This window comes from Synchiropus splendidus, chromosome 11 (assembly GCF_027744825.2).
Source record: "Synchiropus splendidus isolate RoL2022-P1 chromosome 11, RoL_Sspl_1.0, whole genome shotgun sequence".
NCBI lineage: Eukaryota > Metazoa > Chordata > Actinopteri > Syngnathiformes > Callionymidae > Synchiropus > Synchiropus splendidus.
The window spans coordinates 11,074,757-11,088,720 of NC_071344.1; the positions used below are offsets into that span (position 1 = coordinate 11,074,757).

Consider the following 13,964-nt stretch of genomic DNA (forward strand, 5'->3'; position numbering starts at 1 on the left):
TTCCACGCTAACCGCATTAAGCTACTAATATTAGAGACTCTAGTCTTTGAGTTGTGTCTATTTAGTTTGTGATGAGCTCTCAACCATGTCTTAAAACTGTATGACATTGCTTACTTATTGTAAACGGAAGAAAAAAAAAGAAAATGCTTCTCAGCTTTCTCCTCGTATTAGTCTTTTGTACTTTCACTATGAATGCTTAGTATCGGGCTTTCAATTGACTCCGTTTTGTACATCCACGTGCCAACAGCTTGAAGTGGCTTATTTGACCTGTATGATCAAATTTGCTTGCATAAATAAAATCACTTGTGTACTTGTTAATAAATAATCGGCTGGTGTTTGTTTGCTCTGATCTTGTGCTGTCATTAACTGTGTTTATACAGGTGGTTGACAATACTCACCACCAGGTGTCTCTCATTCCACCTAAACCTCCTGCTTTTGTGGCGTGGTCCCTGCAGTGGTCAGCACCCATCTGGAGTGGGCTGAGGCGGTGCTACTCAGTTTCATATATTGTGATGTGTGATGTGAAGCTTTTGTCAGATGAGAAAACCTGAATGAATTCCTTAGCAAACAAGATCAAACATTTTATTCTTATTATTTCATGAATGTTTAGATTTAAAATAATCTGCAGGTATTCTAAATATGTCATTATTTCCTGTATAATATCTTCACTATGGACCAAATGTGAAATTAAATATTTTATGTCACAACAACAGATACCAATGAAAGAATAAAACAAATTAAAAAAAAAAACTGTGTGGAACGACAAACACACCATATGGCCAGGAATTTTTTATTGAAATAGTTGAGCACCTAAATTAAAATTGGAAATTAAATGAACATTTAAAATAAATGTAAATTCACAGAATTGAATTAATATGGTAATAGATAATAAACTTAGTTATTTATTTAGTAAAGTTATTTGAAAAACAAAATCTTTATGATCATTTTTCAGTTCATGGATGCCATACTGGTTCTGCTCTAAGGACTACAGAGATAGGAAACGCATCTACTATTAAAAATAATAGTAGATGACCTCCTGATGTCACCCCAAAAAGGAGACAGTGCCCCTAGAAACAGGGATGGTTGAAAGCACATAGATACTGTATATCTGGAAATGGAACCGTTTTGAAAGTGAGTAAGTTGTTAGTAAGTAAGTAAGTAAGTAAGGCTTTAACAACTTATTTTAATACGCTGCTGAATATATTTGTATCATGTAAAAATCATATTGTGAATGCAATGAACTGGTTTTTTTTTTTTTGCTTTACCTTACTCAATTATTTCTCTCTATGCTGCACCTGCAGCTCCTTCAGCCCCTCTGCAGTCAGTTCATTCTCTTTCATTCAGCGTTTGAATCCAGAGTCTCTGGAGTGAAGTCAGACAAAGCTTTGTGTTCTTGGAAGCGTGGACTACAAATGAGTCTCGGGGGCATCACACACTGTTACAGTCCGGTAGTTGCTGGCCTTTTCTCCATCACTTTCTCTGCCTTCAAGCCCTTCCACAGCATTGGTGACTAGACTGGGAAAACATCTGCTGCTGTTCACTTTGAAGGACATCTTAAGAAGGATGGTCTGGACTAAGCCTTGCGGACGGGATGGATGTGGTGTGATGTGTCCAGTCTGCTGTTCAGGTGAACACTCCTTCCCAAGAGTCCATAGTTTCAATCTCCTGCCGAAAGTTGATCATGACGGGACTCCTCTCATTCCACTGGGAGTCCTCTACAAGAGTCTTGGGCACGCTGCGGGGCGTCTGGCCCGGGGGCCATATGCGGCCCGATGCCTATATTTTTGTGGCCCTTTTGACGTCAGACTAAAACTATAACCGATATGTTGTAACTTTTCTACTTTTTTTTTGTTCTTTCTCTTTTAGTCACCACCACTTCTTCAGCAGTAAATATAGCATGTTGTTTTTTGAAGACTATAATTTTCATCTTTTCATTGGCCATTTTTTCAGTTTTTCTTGTTCCTCAAACTACATCAAATCAAATATATTTTGAAATAAATTTCCATTTTATCTTGAACGTCTGGTCCATAGTTATGTTGATTTGTATTCAAATTAAATGAATATAATATGAAATATTTCAATAGGTTTCAACCTATTAACTTAGATGTATTCTTTTGAGGTTCATTTTGTCCTTGTTACTTAATGTATATTTTGGATATTTTTCCGTCATGTTTTGTGGTCATTGCTGTCTTTGTTTTGATGACGGTCCCTCACAAGAGATACAGTTTCTTTAGGACATTGAATTGCTCACCTCTGAGTGAGGGAATCTCCACACAGTTCCAAAGTGTTAAGCTCATTAAACGTTAAAGGTCTAGCAACAGTTTCGAGGCACATGACACCTGGACACGGAGGAGGACATTTCCTACAGTTACTTATATATGTCATGTAATGAACAACGCAGACTGGTTTATGGCTGGTGATTCTGAGTCACGTCTCGTTGAAAGCGAAGGAGTCGCCCGACTCATCTGTCATGAGCGTGAAGGGAGACATGCGACGGAAATAGCACGATCACGTGAAAGCGAACCTCCATAAGCGGCACGCCGATTAGCATCTTTACTGGTCCTGCTCCACAGATTGCATGACCCCGACAACCAAACCAAATCCTCTGCTAATCACCCCCCCTCCTCCTCCCATGCTGTCAATCCCACAAGTCACCTGTGCGGCAGATCCTCGGCCAGCCTGCCATTGCCTCTTATGGGCTCTCTTTGTCACTTTTTCTTTCAAATGTCGGGAAGTTTTCTTGAATTCCAGATGAGTTTTCCTTCCTGATTCTCTTCTTTTGAGGCGGAATCATGCAGCAAATCCTTCATGCGATGGTGTTGCTCTGCTGCTTTGGTGTGGCTCGTCCCTTCTGTCCATCGCAGTGCACCTGTGTCTTCCACGGCCGGACCGACGGATCCGGCGCCAGGTAAAATCCGATTCTACTGCACTCAACTGAACAATTTCATGTTTAATGAGAATCAACCCACCACAACACACTATTGCCACATGAGGTCTTTACAAAGCCATATCCAGGATCATTATTAAGCGAGCATTAACAGAGTCCTAGTTTTCAGTTGACCTGGATTCCGTTATAATTGATATTGCCAGACATGATCCATAATCCCTGCCATGGAGCTCAGTGCCTCCATGTAACTTGTCTGATAGACCAGTTTGAGCTAATGACGTATCGAGAGCGAAGAAAAGCTGGTGTGATAGATGTGTAAAACTGCTGTCAATCAAACCCTCAGGAATATTTGTGTAGCTGGCAGACCAGAATAATACGGATGGTTTGTGAATTTGATACATATTCTTCATGAACAAGGCTTCAGGAGCACACTTAAGTATAAGCAGTAGATGTGGACCATTTCATCTGCCGACTCACAGAGCGTCTGTTTCCGAATAATATGGCGCTACAGTCTGTGCCATCTTCGATCGGTCCATTGATCTTTTACATTCAATCACCTGCTGTATAACACTGAGGACGACCTGGGCTACTGTTATTTTAGCCAACTGATCTCTGATTTGGTCCCAATTATGCGCAGACACAAAAGATATATTTAAATGTTAAACAGGTCATGTGCTTTTTGTTGCTTTTTGTTTGATGTATAGAGCCGTTTTGAGATGATGATATCATAAAGCCTTTCAACTGAGAAGGGTCTCATTCCATGTGGACGTTCGGAAAAACAAATGTTTCCCACCACTGTTTTTAAAGATGACATGGTGCACATCATGAAAACACACAAACGCCCTCCACGGCATGCCATGCGTGATCCACCATCTGTGGTCCTCCTCTTGTGGAGGTAAAAATGTCTTAAAAATATTCCAGAAACACTGGTTTCTACTTGGTTAATGCTTTGGTTCCTTCCTGCTTTCAAGCTGTGCATGTGTCCCAAAGAGTTTTCATCGTCCAACTCAATCAGCAATCGAAGAGGCTTTAAAATAGGTTCATGCCTTCAGATAAACTACACTAAATGATTTTCTTGTGTCCTTCATTATGTAATACCGTGGAGCCATTTCAAAACAGTGGATCGCCTCAACAAACATACATACCCTACTTACAGGCAGCATAAACTGAGCAACTCCTCATTCATATCACCAGTATTTAAACACAAAAGTAGTCTTTATTGACTTCTGAGATGGATTCCAATAGTGCAGAGCGCATCACTCTCTATTATAGCTTGTTTTTGTGAACGGTGACGTCACAAACACCCCTCATCTGTCTTGGTAAGCACAGTGGAGATGACTGTTCTTTCAGTAACCAAATGATCCCTGCGGTAAACATGGAGCACTCGATTCATGAAGCTCACTTTTCGTGCACATACTTTGATGTTTGGGAACTAAAACTCGATTTTCTCCAGCACAAAACAGTTTTAAGAAATCTTCACTTCAGTCAGAGTTTTCGAAAAGGACCGCCTTAAATAGCCAATCCGTAAAAAAAAGAAAAAAAATGTGTGGGCAAGGCATCAGTTTTCCCAGTGTTTCTGTGTCGTACAAAATGGTGTTTGCTCAGCGCCGCCTGTCTACTCCTTGTCCTCTCAATAAAAGACAACTGGAGTTCAAACAACAAGATCCGTGGACACCAAAATATAAAGATTGTCCCTATAAGGCTCTATGTACTGCACAAGATGATGGGCAGATTTGACTCGAAACACAGCGTAGTTTAATCTTGCAACCCAGCTCCAGTGATAGAGAGAGGCTAAGTTCAAATTCAAATTCAAATTCAGTTTAATCTTCAGATGAATGGGGCAGTAGGGAATGCACACTCACTTTTAGGATGTAAAGTGACAAAAGACACATTTATGTTCTTCTGATGAACATCGCTTAAGTCATGAAGCTGGACGATGGATGCAGTGCATCAGGTACGAAGTGTCACCGACAAAGACCAGTGGAGCGCATGCTAAAGACCTTTCTTTAATATTGCATTAATGCAAACTGACATGTGTAAATCCAACAACATACATGTCATATTCCGATATTGTCAATGAAACATGCATTAACAAGGCAGCTGGCAATTATGGTGGAGTCAAAGCAGTGCTCAATTGAGGTGGAAATGTCTGGTCCTCCTGCAGCGGTGCACTTGTCAAGGAAGCAATGCGCCTCGACTTTCACACTTTATCTGCTGAGTATAGTCACTGGGCAATAACCCTGAGTGTAAGTCTTGTCTGTGCTCTAGCTGTCTCAGTTGAATGGGCTCTTTGATTCTCAGATCTGTTCTCTGCAACGACCCGGACATGTCCGACATCCCAGTCAACGTCCCAGTGGACACCATCAAACTGCGCGTGGAGAAAACAGCAGTGAGACGAATACCAACGGAAGCATTCTACTACCTCACCGAGCTGCGGTACCTGTGGATTACCTACAACTCCATCACCTCTGTGGATACTGGAAGTTTCTACAACCTCAAAATTCTGCATGAGCTGAGGCTGGATGGGAATATGATCTCAATCTTTCCTTGGGAGTCTCTGAAAGAGATGCCCATGCTGAGAACGCTGGATCTCCACAATAACAGACTGAGCACAGTCCCTGCAGAGGCGATACCTTACCTGCTCAACATCACGTACTTGGATCTATCCAGCAATAAGTTCACCACTCTGCCCTCGGACCTCATGGATATCTGGCCACCGTTTAATGGGGAGCCGGTGTTTTCCAGCTCAGCCCAGAAAGTAGTTTTGGGTAAGACCTTAACCACACCTCTATTTTAGGTCATGTGTTATGTCATTAGGTTAGTTATCCATCAGGCCAGATTTGTTTTCATTGGATGAAACGTAGCCTGAGGGCAGGTGCCAACAGTGCATGAGATTATTTCCACTGCTGCCAAAAACTAGTCTCATGGTCACGGTGTGAGTTAATTACAATGAAACAACTGGCACATTTCACTCTCCGCAGTTGCTGCTTCAGTGACACGTGGCTGTAAAAGCAAGGAGAAAATGATATTTTTTGGGACATGTTGCTTATGGAACAGATTTTTATATTTTGGTGGTGTTGTAGCTGGTTTTAGGGAAGTTGGGAAGGTCACTCACCAAACAGGGTCCAAACAGGACCATTAAAAACAAAAGAAGAAGAAAGAAATTCCAAAAGTTAGCGTTCACCTGGTATTGTTTAGGGTTGCTTGGTTAGTTTGGTAGAGGTTTAGTCACTCCAGATGTTGCAGAGCTAGCATAGTTGGTGGTTTAGCACTCAGGATTCCATTCCTGGTCAGGGAACTTCCATTTTGTGGTGAGTCATCACTGACTCAGGTTCTTTTAAGGCATGTGAAATTAGTTCCTTTGTATAATATCAAAAAAATAAAATAATGATAATAATAATGTCACATTTATTTTCTAGTAATTTAATTTCTCCCAACCTTGTACAAGAATAAATAAATAAATAAAAACACATTTTAAACACTTTAGTTAACACTTTAGAACATGGTGAATGTTGTTGGCAGCTGCCAGCATTATCACAGTTATGTAGCAGCAAAAATGTCTAGAAGTCAAAAGGTCCACTGGTTGACAGGGTTGATATCAGTGACAGATATTTCAAAGTCTAATGTAAGTCCATTCATATATGTATTAAAAGGAATATAAAAGAAATGGAAGCAACTTTTTTACGTGATGAATTATAAACTGTCGGATCATAAAAGGATTACATGATTTATTATGTGAGAGAACAAGAAAAAAAAATGCTCACAAGTGACTGATACTGACTGAAATAACAAGTGTCCTCCCTGGATGGTTTGTCTATCCCTTAGAGATGTTGAGAATGTCATTCACAGGCTCAAGGCCGAGCAATGGCACTTGCTCTTCTGAGTCTTCCATCTTGTTTGTTTGCAGCTTGACCATGAAAGTGTCGTAGCAGGAACGTCATGTTTACATGAGTGTTGTGAAGCTAGAGCGAGCACATGACAGGGTCCGGTCAGACACAGTTCCGATTCTCTGTTGACTCTGTTGACAATTACAGTAAGTTGTATGCAAGTAGACATCATTCATGTTCATCCTGAATTCATTCGATTGAATTCAGATTTAATCGGTAGGTTTGCATCATGACTTACATCTCAATAAATCCTAGCAAGAATGGGAGTCAGGCCATTTAAATCAGAAGTAAATGTCCTCCAGATTATTGTCGCTTAACTGGTGGTTGACGTTTTGAACTTGAGTTTTAACTAAGAAGCTCTAAAAATGTTTTCAGGGTAATAAAAATGGACTATTATCACAGTCATGTCATAGATGGTAAATGACAACAATCCGCATATTGTGTATTAGAACATGTATTATCATTGTATTATGTCTTGCATATTTGACTGCCAATATGAATGAATCGTAACCAATAGAAACATCCAAGACTGTATTCATGCACAGTGAGGGATATAGTTAATAGGCTGCAGAAGGACAAACAAGCTTATCCGTGCTGAAAGAAGCGCCGTGTACTCTCAGGCACCTGAAGGAGAAACAGGATTAAGTTCCAAGAAGCCTGCTGCCGACTTCTGTGTTTCCAAGTTGTTGTTTTTGTTATGCTTCTTTGTTTGCTATGATGGCTGAGCATTGATATTATTGCTACATGTAAATCGCACAGAACGTTTACTGCCTTTATGGTGAGGTATGAAGTTTGGAGAGACACATTTAATAATGGATGATACGTGAAACACCAGTGTTTCCAAACCTCATCTGCCATCGGGGGTATTTTCTTTAAACAAAGTAAGAAAAGGAAACAGCAACAGAGAAACACTGGGAACTCCGCCAGCTTAGGTGCTTTGCTGCTGCTAAGACAAACTAATCTAGTTAAAAGGCTTTAATATTCACTGGTACATGTGCTTACACCTTGTGTGCCGCTGATGTTCATTGCAGCTTGCCATGAAGTAAATGAAGCGTACTCCTTAAAATGTTGAGGCGCAATCTTCATATTCGCTTTGGTAGATAACAGTCAAATTGAATTAAAAAAATGTAAAATATAAATTACAAATGTTCATGTGATACTTTTCATATTTAGGTCTTCAAGACAACCCCTGGTTTTGTGACTGCAAAATCTCAAAGTTGCTCGAGCTGTCCAAAATGACCGACACGCCTGTCATTTTGATGGACCTTTTCCTGAGCTGTAGTGGACCAGAGAACTTGGCCGGCGTGCTTTTTCAGCGAGCAGAGCTGGACAACTGCGTGAAGCCGTCAGTCATGACCTCAGCCACCAAGATTACGTCGCCTTTGGGGAGCAACGTCATTCTGCGCTGTGACGCCACGGGGCTCCCAACACCGATCCTCTACTGGGCAAAGTCTGACGGCTCACCTGTCAACAACACAGGTACGGGACATCTATAGACCAGCTCAGTTTTAGGGAGTTGGCAATGTGACTCCAAATGTTTAGCGACAGTTCAGCTGTGAGAAGTTCTGATGTTACCAGACACTATAAAGAAAACCATCCATCCATCCATGGAAATATGACAACTTTCCTGTGATGGAGACAATTCTGTGACAATTCTAAGTCCCCATTTTAAAGGGGTCTGCCATTAAAGCCCTTGATAATGAACAAGTATGTCAGCCAAAACAGCTACGCAACATTTGGTGCCTTAAGCTAATCAGGATCTTGTCAACTGTGTATTGAGGTGAATCCAACTATATCTAGTAAGCAGCCTCACACAGCTCAGGTTCATTCCTGGCCAGAAAGGTGGCATTCCATGTTCCGAGTGCCGTTTTAAGAAGCCGGGGTTTGGCTTGCCAGGGCTTCCTCACTTCACCTGACCTACATGACCCCTCTATGAAGGACCCTGTTTTACAAAGGAGGTGAAGCACTACAAGACGAGCATAGAACACAAGTGTAAAGCGCAGAAACCCTCGTGAAAATACTAGACATTGTGAAACTTGCATTTATGAACCCCGCCGGCACTTGTAATATCAGTAGCCATATGCTAGTCAACCATTTTTCATATATGAAATGGAAGGGATCCACACTGTGCAGTTGAATCCACACCTTCCCCCATTAAGTTTTTTTTTTCATCACTATGAATTCAGTGCATTGAAAAGGAATTATGAAGCAAGACTATTAGCCCAGTTGCCATGTGGATTTGCTGCCATGAAAATAAGGTTTTATTCCATTCACATTCTCATCATTACACAAACCAAGCTTTACAAACAGAGTGACATCGATGTCAGCCTTCTGTGTTGCATACTGATATAGTAGGATTGGATACCGTGGCATATCCCGACACTGAGGGCAGTGCATCACTTAAAAGATGACTGGGGTTTGGGTGAAGCCATGGCACTGCTTACAGTACTTGCCTGAAATGCTAACTTGCTTTAGTCACAACGCGTACCATCGGCAAAGTACAGGATCACAAAGGGTGTCCTCCTCACATGTGTTAGCAAAACATTTCTTCATTGAAACACCAGCATGACAACATGCAATGTACAACGCTGACTTCAGCGTGAACATCATTGGCCTTTTAATCCCTAATGTCTAATTCTATATTTTTCTACAGTTCAAGAATCGCCGAGTGATGGCATCAAATGGTCCATCATGAGTCTGCATGGAATACTTAGCAAGGACGCTGGGAACTACAGCTGCAAGGCTAAGAATGAAGCCGGCAGCGCAGAAGCTACAATATCCCTATACATTGCCGGTTCCTTCAGTCCAACCAACCTTCCGATGCAGTCAGATATCGGAACTGGACCCACAATTCAAGGCACAACATTCAGTTCCCCGACAGACACCCCAAACTCAGTGTCACTTACATCCACGGTTCCTCAAGGAGGTCCAACAACATCTACGCCAAAGAAGCAGAGAACCACACCCAGCAACAGTCTGCAGAGAGGTTCACCGAAACCAGAGAAGGTCCAACAAGGAGGGAAAAAAGTGGATGAGAAAAGCAGGAAAAACTATACAAGAAAGTCTTTGACAGACCTGCAGATTGTTGAAGAAACAACTGACAGTGCTGTGTTAGTTTGGACAGCTGAAGGGTTACCCCCTAAATCTCCTCTCACCGTGGTGTACTCGCCGTACGGCGAGGATGGGTCTAAAATGACACTGGAAACCACTGCTGGAAGTGGCAAAGTGCTGTTAGAGAACTTATCTCCAGGATTGAGGTATTCTGTTTGTCTGGTAGCAAAAGAAAGTGCAGCGGGGAAAGATCCTTGCATTGACTTCTCCACGCTGGATGTCGTCGGGGACAGTCAGAGCCAATTCTTGGTCATCTTAAGCGGCGTTGCATGTGCTTTGATTCTGCCCATCATTGCTTTTTTGGTCTACAAGATTCTCTCATTGTACTGTAAAGGGAACAGCCCGCCTCTGGACGAGGAGGAGCTTGAAAAGGAGAGCTATGTCAAGTTTGAGACAATATCAATGAAGCAAAGGACAACAAATTCAAGGCCAACAGAGCTTTGGGCGAGGAGACCAACCCACGAGTCAGAGAGAATGCTCCTGTGCTCACGGTCGAGCATTGACTCTCAAATGACCTACAAAAGTGATAGCTCCCGATCTGAGTATCTATGCTGATGCTAGTGAAAACGTGGCTGTTTTCTGCCATCGAACGCAAACTACGGTTTTGATGCCTTTGGACAATGAGACACTGGTGGGAATATACTTTGTTTTATGTAACACACTTGTTTTGCTATTCATGAGTGATCATTTGTTCGATGGTTTCTATGAAAAGCTGTTGACAGGAGAAGTGTTTTTAATCGTAAAATGAAAGCAAGGCCTTAAGTTCGGTTAGTGTGAGTTATCGAGATACATTATTACGGATGGAAGATTGTGCGCTATGGTGACAATGACAAAGGCTAAAGGCCCATTTTTGCTCCCTTTATGAATGAAATTCTACCTGTCAGTTTCAAATGATGCTACCATCAGTCATCACATACTTCCATGCTTTCTTTACATTGGTATTGCTGATCACCAATATATCCACCGGGGGAGCAGCTCAGAGTTAAATTTTCTGACAAGGACAACTCCAAAACAAACATGGATGAGGTATTGATGATACACTTTTTGCACTAAAGACAAAAACGGAGCGTTGTAGGTTGAGGTAAAATATATATATTGCAACAGGAGGAAAGAGAATTTCCACCACTGTTATGTCTTGTCCGTGTCACATCAGAGCCACGTATCGGGTAGTGACAGCAACACTGCTCCCACGGTTTCCGGTGATATTCCTCCATTTGGCCCGTATCCGTAAGCTTGTGAAGAAATGCAAACAAAATGAACGCAGATCCGTCCATCACGTTGAGTTTTAATGGGCCTTCTGACAGCAATAAAGAAGGTTCTTCCCTTCAAAAGACTACTTTGTATTCCACAGAGATACACAGTAGAAGGCAGTGAAACCAACTTGTCATTCGAAATCCAACCTCAAACCTTTACTGCATCTGAAGTGTCCCTCATAAATTGGTGATTACTTTTATTGCTTTCCATGTGACACCAAACACTACTGGTTGGGAAATGCAGGACAGAGAATGTTGGAAATGGAGGTGCGACAACCGTTGGAAGGTTCATGGATGTGATGAAGAAGGACAAGAAGAAGATCGGCTGACTAACTAGGGAGTATTATCAAGATGGGTTAAAATGGAGGAGGCTGACTTGCTGCAGCAAACCCCTGACCAGAAATACAGAAATACAAAGATGTAGATTTGGTTTATCCATCATATTTTTTATAGGATAAAAGCAGTGCCACAACTGTATATGGCACATGCCCTGAAATATCCAACTATAGAGTGTGATCATTTCTTTACTGCCAAAGTTTAAGTGGTCTTTTGTGGCGTTTTATTGCCATTGAAAGGCTTGAATATTGAATTGCCTTAATGAACAATGTGTTTTTGTAACAGAAATCAGGACCCACACATCACCTTCCATGTGAATCTTGTATGTGTACATTTATTTGAATAAAATCAAATGAATGATCTTTGGTGCTTACTTTATTCCATAAAGAGCAACGGTGACGTGTGAGACAGTGAATGCATCTTTGATCAAAACAGCAAGATGCACACGGACAACAACCTGCTTTTATCCGTCTGTAACGCCGGGACATTTAAACAGACTTGACATAAATCCGGATAAGTGGATGCATCGTCCCGGAAACAGTTCATGGTTGCATGCTGTGGAATTTAGTAATCTCCAATTACTGCTGTTATCATGCCAACTGATGGGAGGGACCGTCATTGGTGGCAAGAATAAGACTGTGGAGCAAACCGAGGTATTAAATCAAACACAGTGAGGGCTGAGAAATCAAAGACAGGCGCAACAATTCAAACTTCAACAGTCAATGTTTGAACAAAAAAAAAAAGGTTCTTAACCTAACTGGTAAGGATTGTCATCCTGTACACTAGAGCCTTAGAGTGAAGTCATATATTGTCAAACGTCCTCATTGTTATTCGTCGGCGAGTCATTTTGTGAGAAAAGGTCATCGCCCTCTGCACTACTCACATTAATCTGGAGGAAAAGAAGACGTGTCTTTCAGCCGTTTATATATCTACCGCAGTGTGTCTCCGAGGTAAATGATGACGCTGCTCACAACAATGTCGGAGTCACGCAGGAAATGAATGGAGGTTTTGGTTCTTGCCATTTGTTGCTTGTTCTCCTGGGTAAACGGAGGACAAACAATTCAGGGATAATTTGATGTGCTGCTCTGTCCCTCTGGGAACTGGGTGAACTGGTATTGGAGAAAATTGGGATTTTCTTTTTTTCCTTGTTGGTGCAATAATGCAAAACACAGAAAATAATTTCTTTCCAGTGTGAACTTGCCATATGTTTTTATGAATTACATCACAAATGCACAGCTTGCCTGAAAATGCATCCGAAATTGTCCATAAAAGGACACAAAAATAACAAGTAATTGGCTTTATTTACTTATTTACTGGCTTTAAATTATGTTACCTCATGTTGTTGCTACATGAAGGAGGTGTATTACTGATGAAATTTACGGTTTAATTTGAGTATTTCATTAAGAAACTTTGTATAAAGTACAGTACAGGAAGGGAATTAAGTCATATTGGCAGATATATTGCAGCTGGAGACAACAGTATTCATATGTATCATCTACATCACACATACATACTGTACATACATACATTATTTTCATACACCTTAAAAAGAGTTCGACAACAAAACGAGATCTAAACAGTTGATGCTTTTGAAGTCTCCACAAACTTATTACAGTAGCGTTTCCCGATATATGATCTCATTTTCATTCTTATACCTACTTTTTCGGTAGCTGGACAGTATACAATATGATCTACTGTTTCAAAATCCACCGCAACACCAGGCAGAAACACATCCCAAACATGATGAAGGTCCTACTCTTGAGCCTCTGAGCTGTTCATATGTGATTTCTCTGGGCATCAGTGGGAAAAGGATGAAGGTCAACTGTCTCCCTCACGCTGTGGACTGGAGTTAAAACAGAACCGTGCCTACGCTATTGTTTACACCAATGTTAGTGTAGACTTAAAATCAAATCTATTTCTAGACTTTCATTGTGTTTTTTGGGGGGGAAATTGTATTTTAAAACACTATGTTTTAATGGTTATTCATGACTGTGTAACATGGTTATTAGAGTTAACCAAAACTAATGAAAAAACGAAAACTAGAATTGTAAATAATTTGTGTTAACTGAAATAAAAATAAAAACAAAAGGTTTTCATAAAACAAAATTGAAATTGTCTGTTTACAAAACTAATCAAAACCAGCTCAAATTATTTTGGGCTGGGCTAGTTTTTACAACGGCTGACAGCTTGGTGCGGCATGTCAAGTCTCTGTTGGCGACTTGACCTGACAACGCTGACTAGCGTGATGTTGTAGCTGGGCAAAAGCATCATCATTTCTATCTTAATACATTATTATAATATTGAATATGTTGTCTTTGTACATGTTGTCTTTTGTTGAGTTTTTATGGCTGACTATTTTTGTAACCTATTTCAATCTTCATGCTCCAATACCTCATATTGAAGGAAAAACTAAACAAAAACTGATAAAAACTAAACTGAAAGTAACAATTTTTTGAAAACCTGAAACTATTTAAATATAGCCAACCCTCT

General features: G+C 40.8%; 1 protein-coding gene across 1 annotated transcript; it reads left to right on the plus strand.

The window, feature by feature from the left end:
• The first annotated feature begins 2,669 nt into the window (after positions 1-2,669).
• Positions 2,670-13,501, plus strand: lrit3a (info leucine-rich repeat, immunoglobulin-like and transmembrane domains 3a). Its single transcript, XM_053880026.1, has 4 exons — positions 2,670-2,908; positions 5,189-5,655; positions 7,948-8,253; positions 9,428-13,501. The coding sequence occupies exons 1-4, from the start codon at positions 2,793-2,795 to the stop codon at positions 10,438-10,440; spliced, it is 1,902 nt and encodes a 633-aa protein (XP_053736001.1). The 5' UTR covers positions 2,670-2,792; the 3' UTR covers positions 10,441-13,501.
• The last annotated feature ends 463 nt before the right edge of the window (positions 13,502-13,964 follow it).

Excerpts from the sequence above, each read along its gene's own strand:
- lrit3a (XM_053880026.1), top strand. The coding sequence starts at position 2,793 with ATGCAGCAAATCCTTCATGCGATGGTGTTGCTCTGCTGCTTTGGTGTG. Across the intron at positions 2,909-5,188 it reads ACCGACGGATCCGGCGCCAG|ATCTGTTCTCTGCAACGACC; the intron begins GTAAAATCCGAT and ends TTTGATTCTCAG. Across the intron at positions 5,656-7,947 it reads AGCCCAGAAAGTAGTTTTGG|GTCTTCAAGACAACCCCTGG; the intron begins GTAAGACCTTAA and ends TTTCATATTTAG.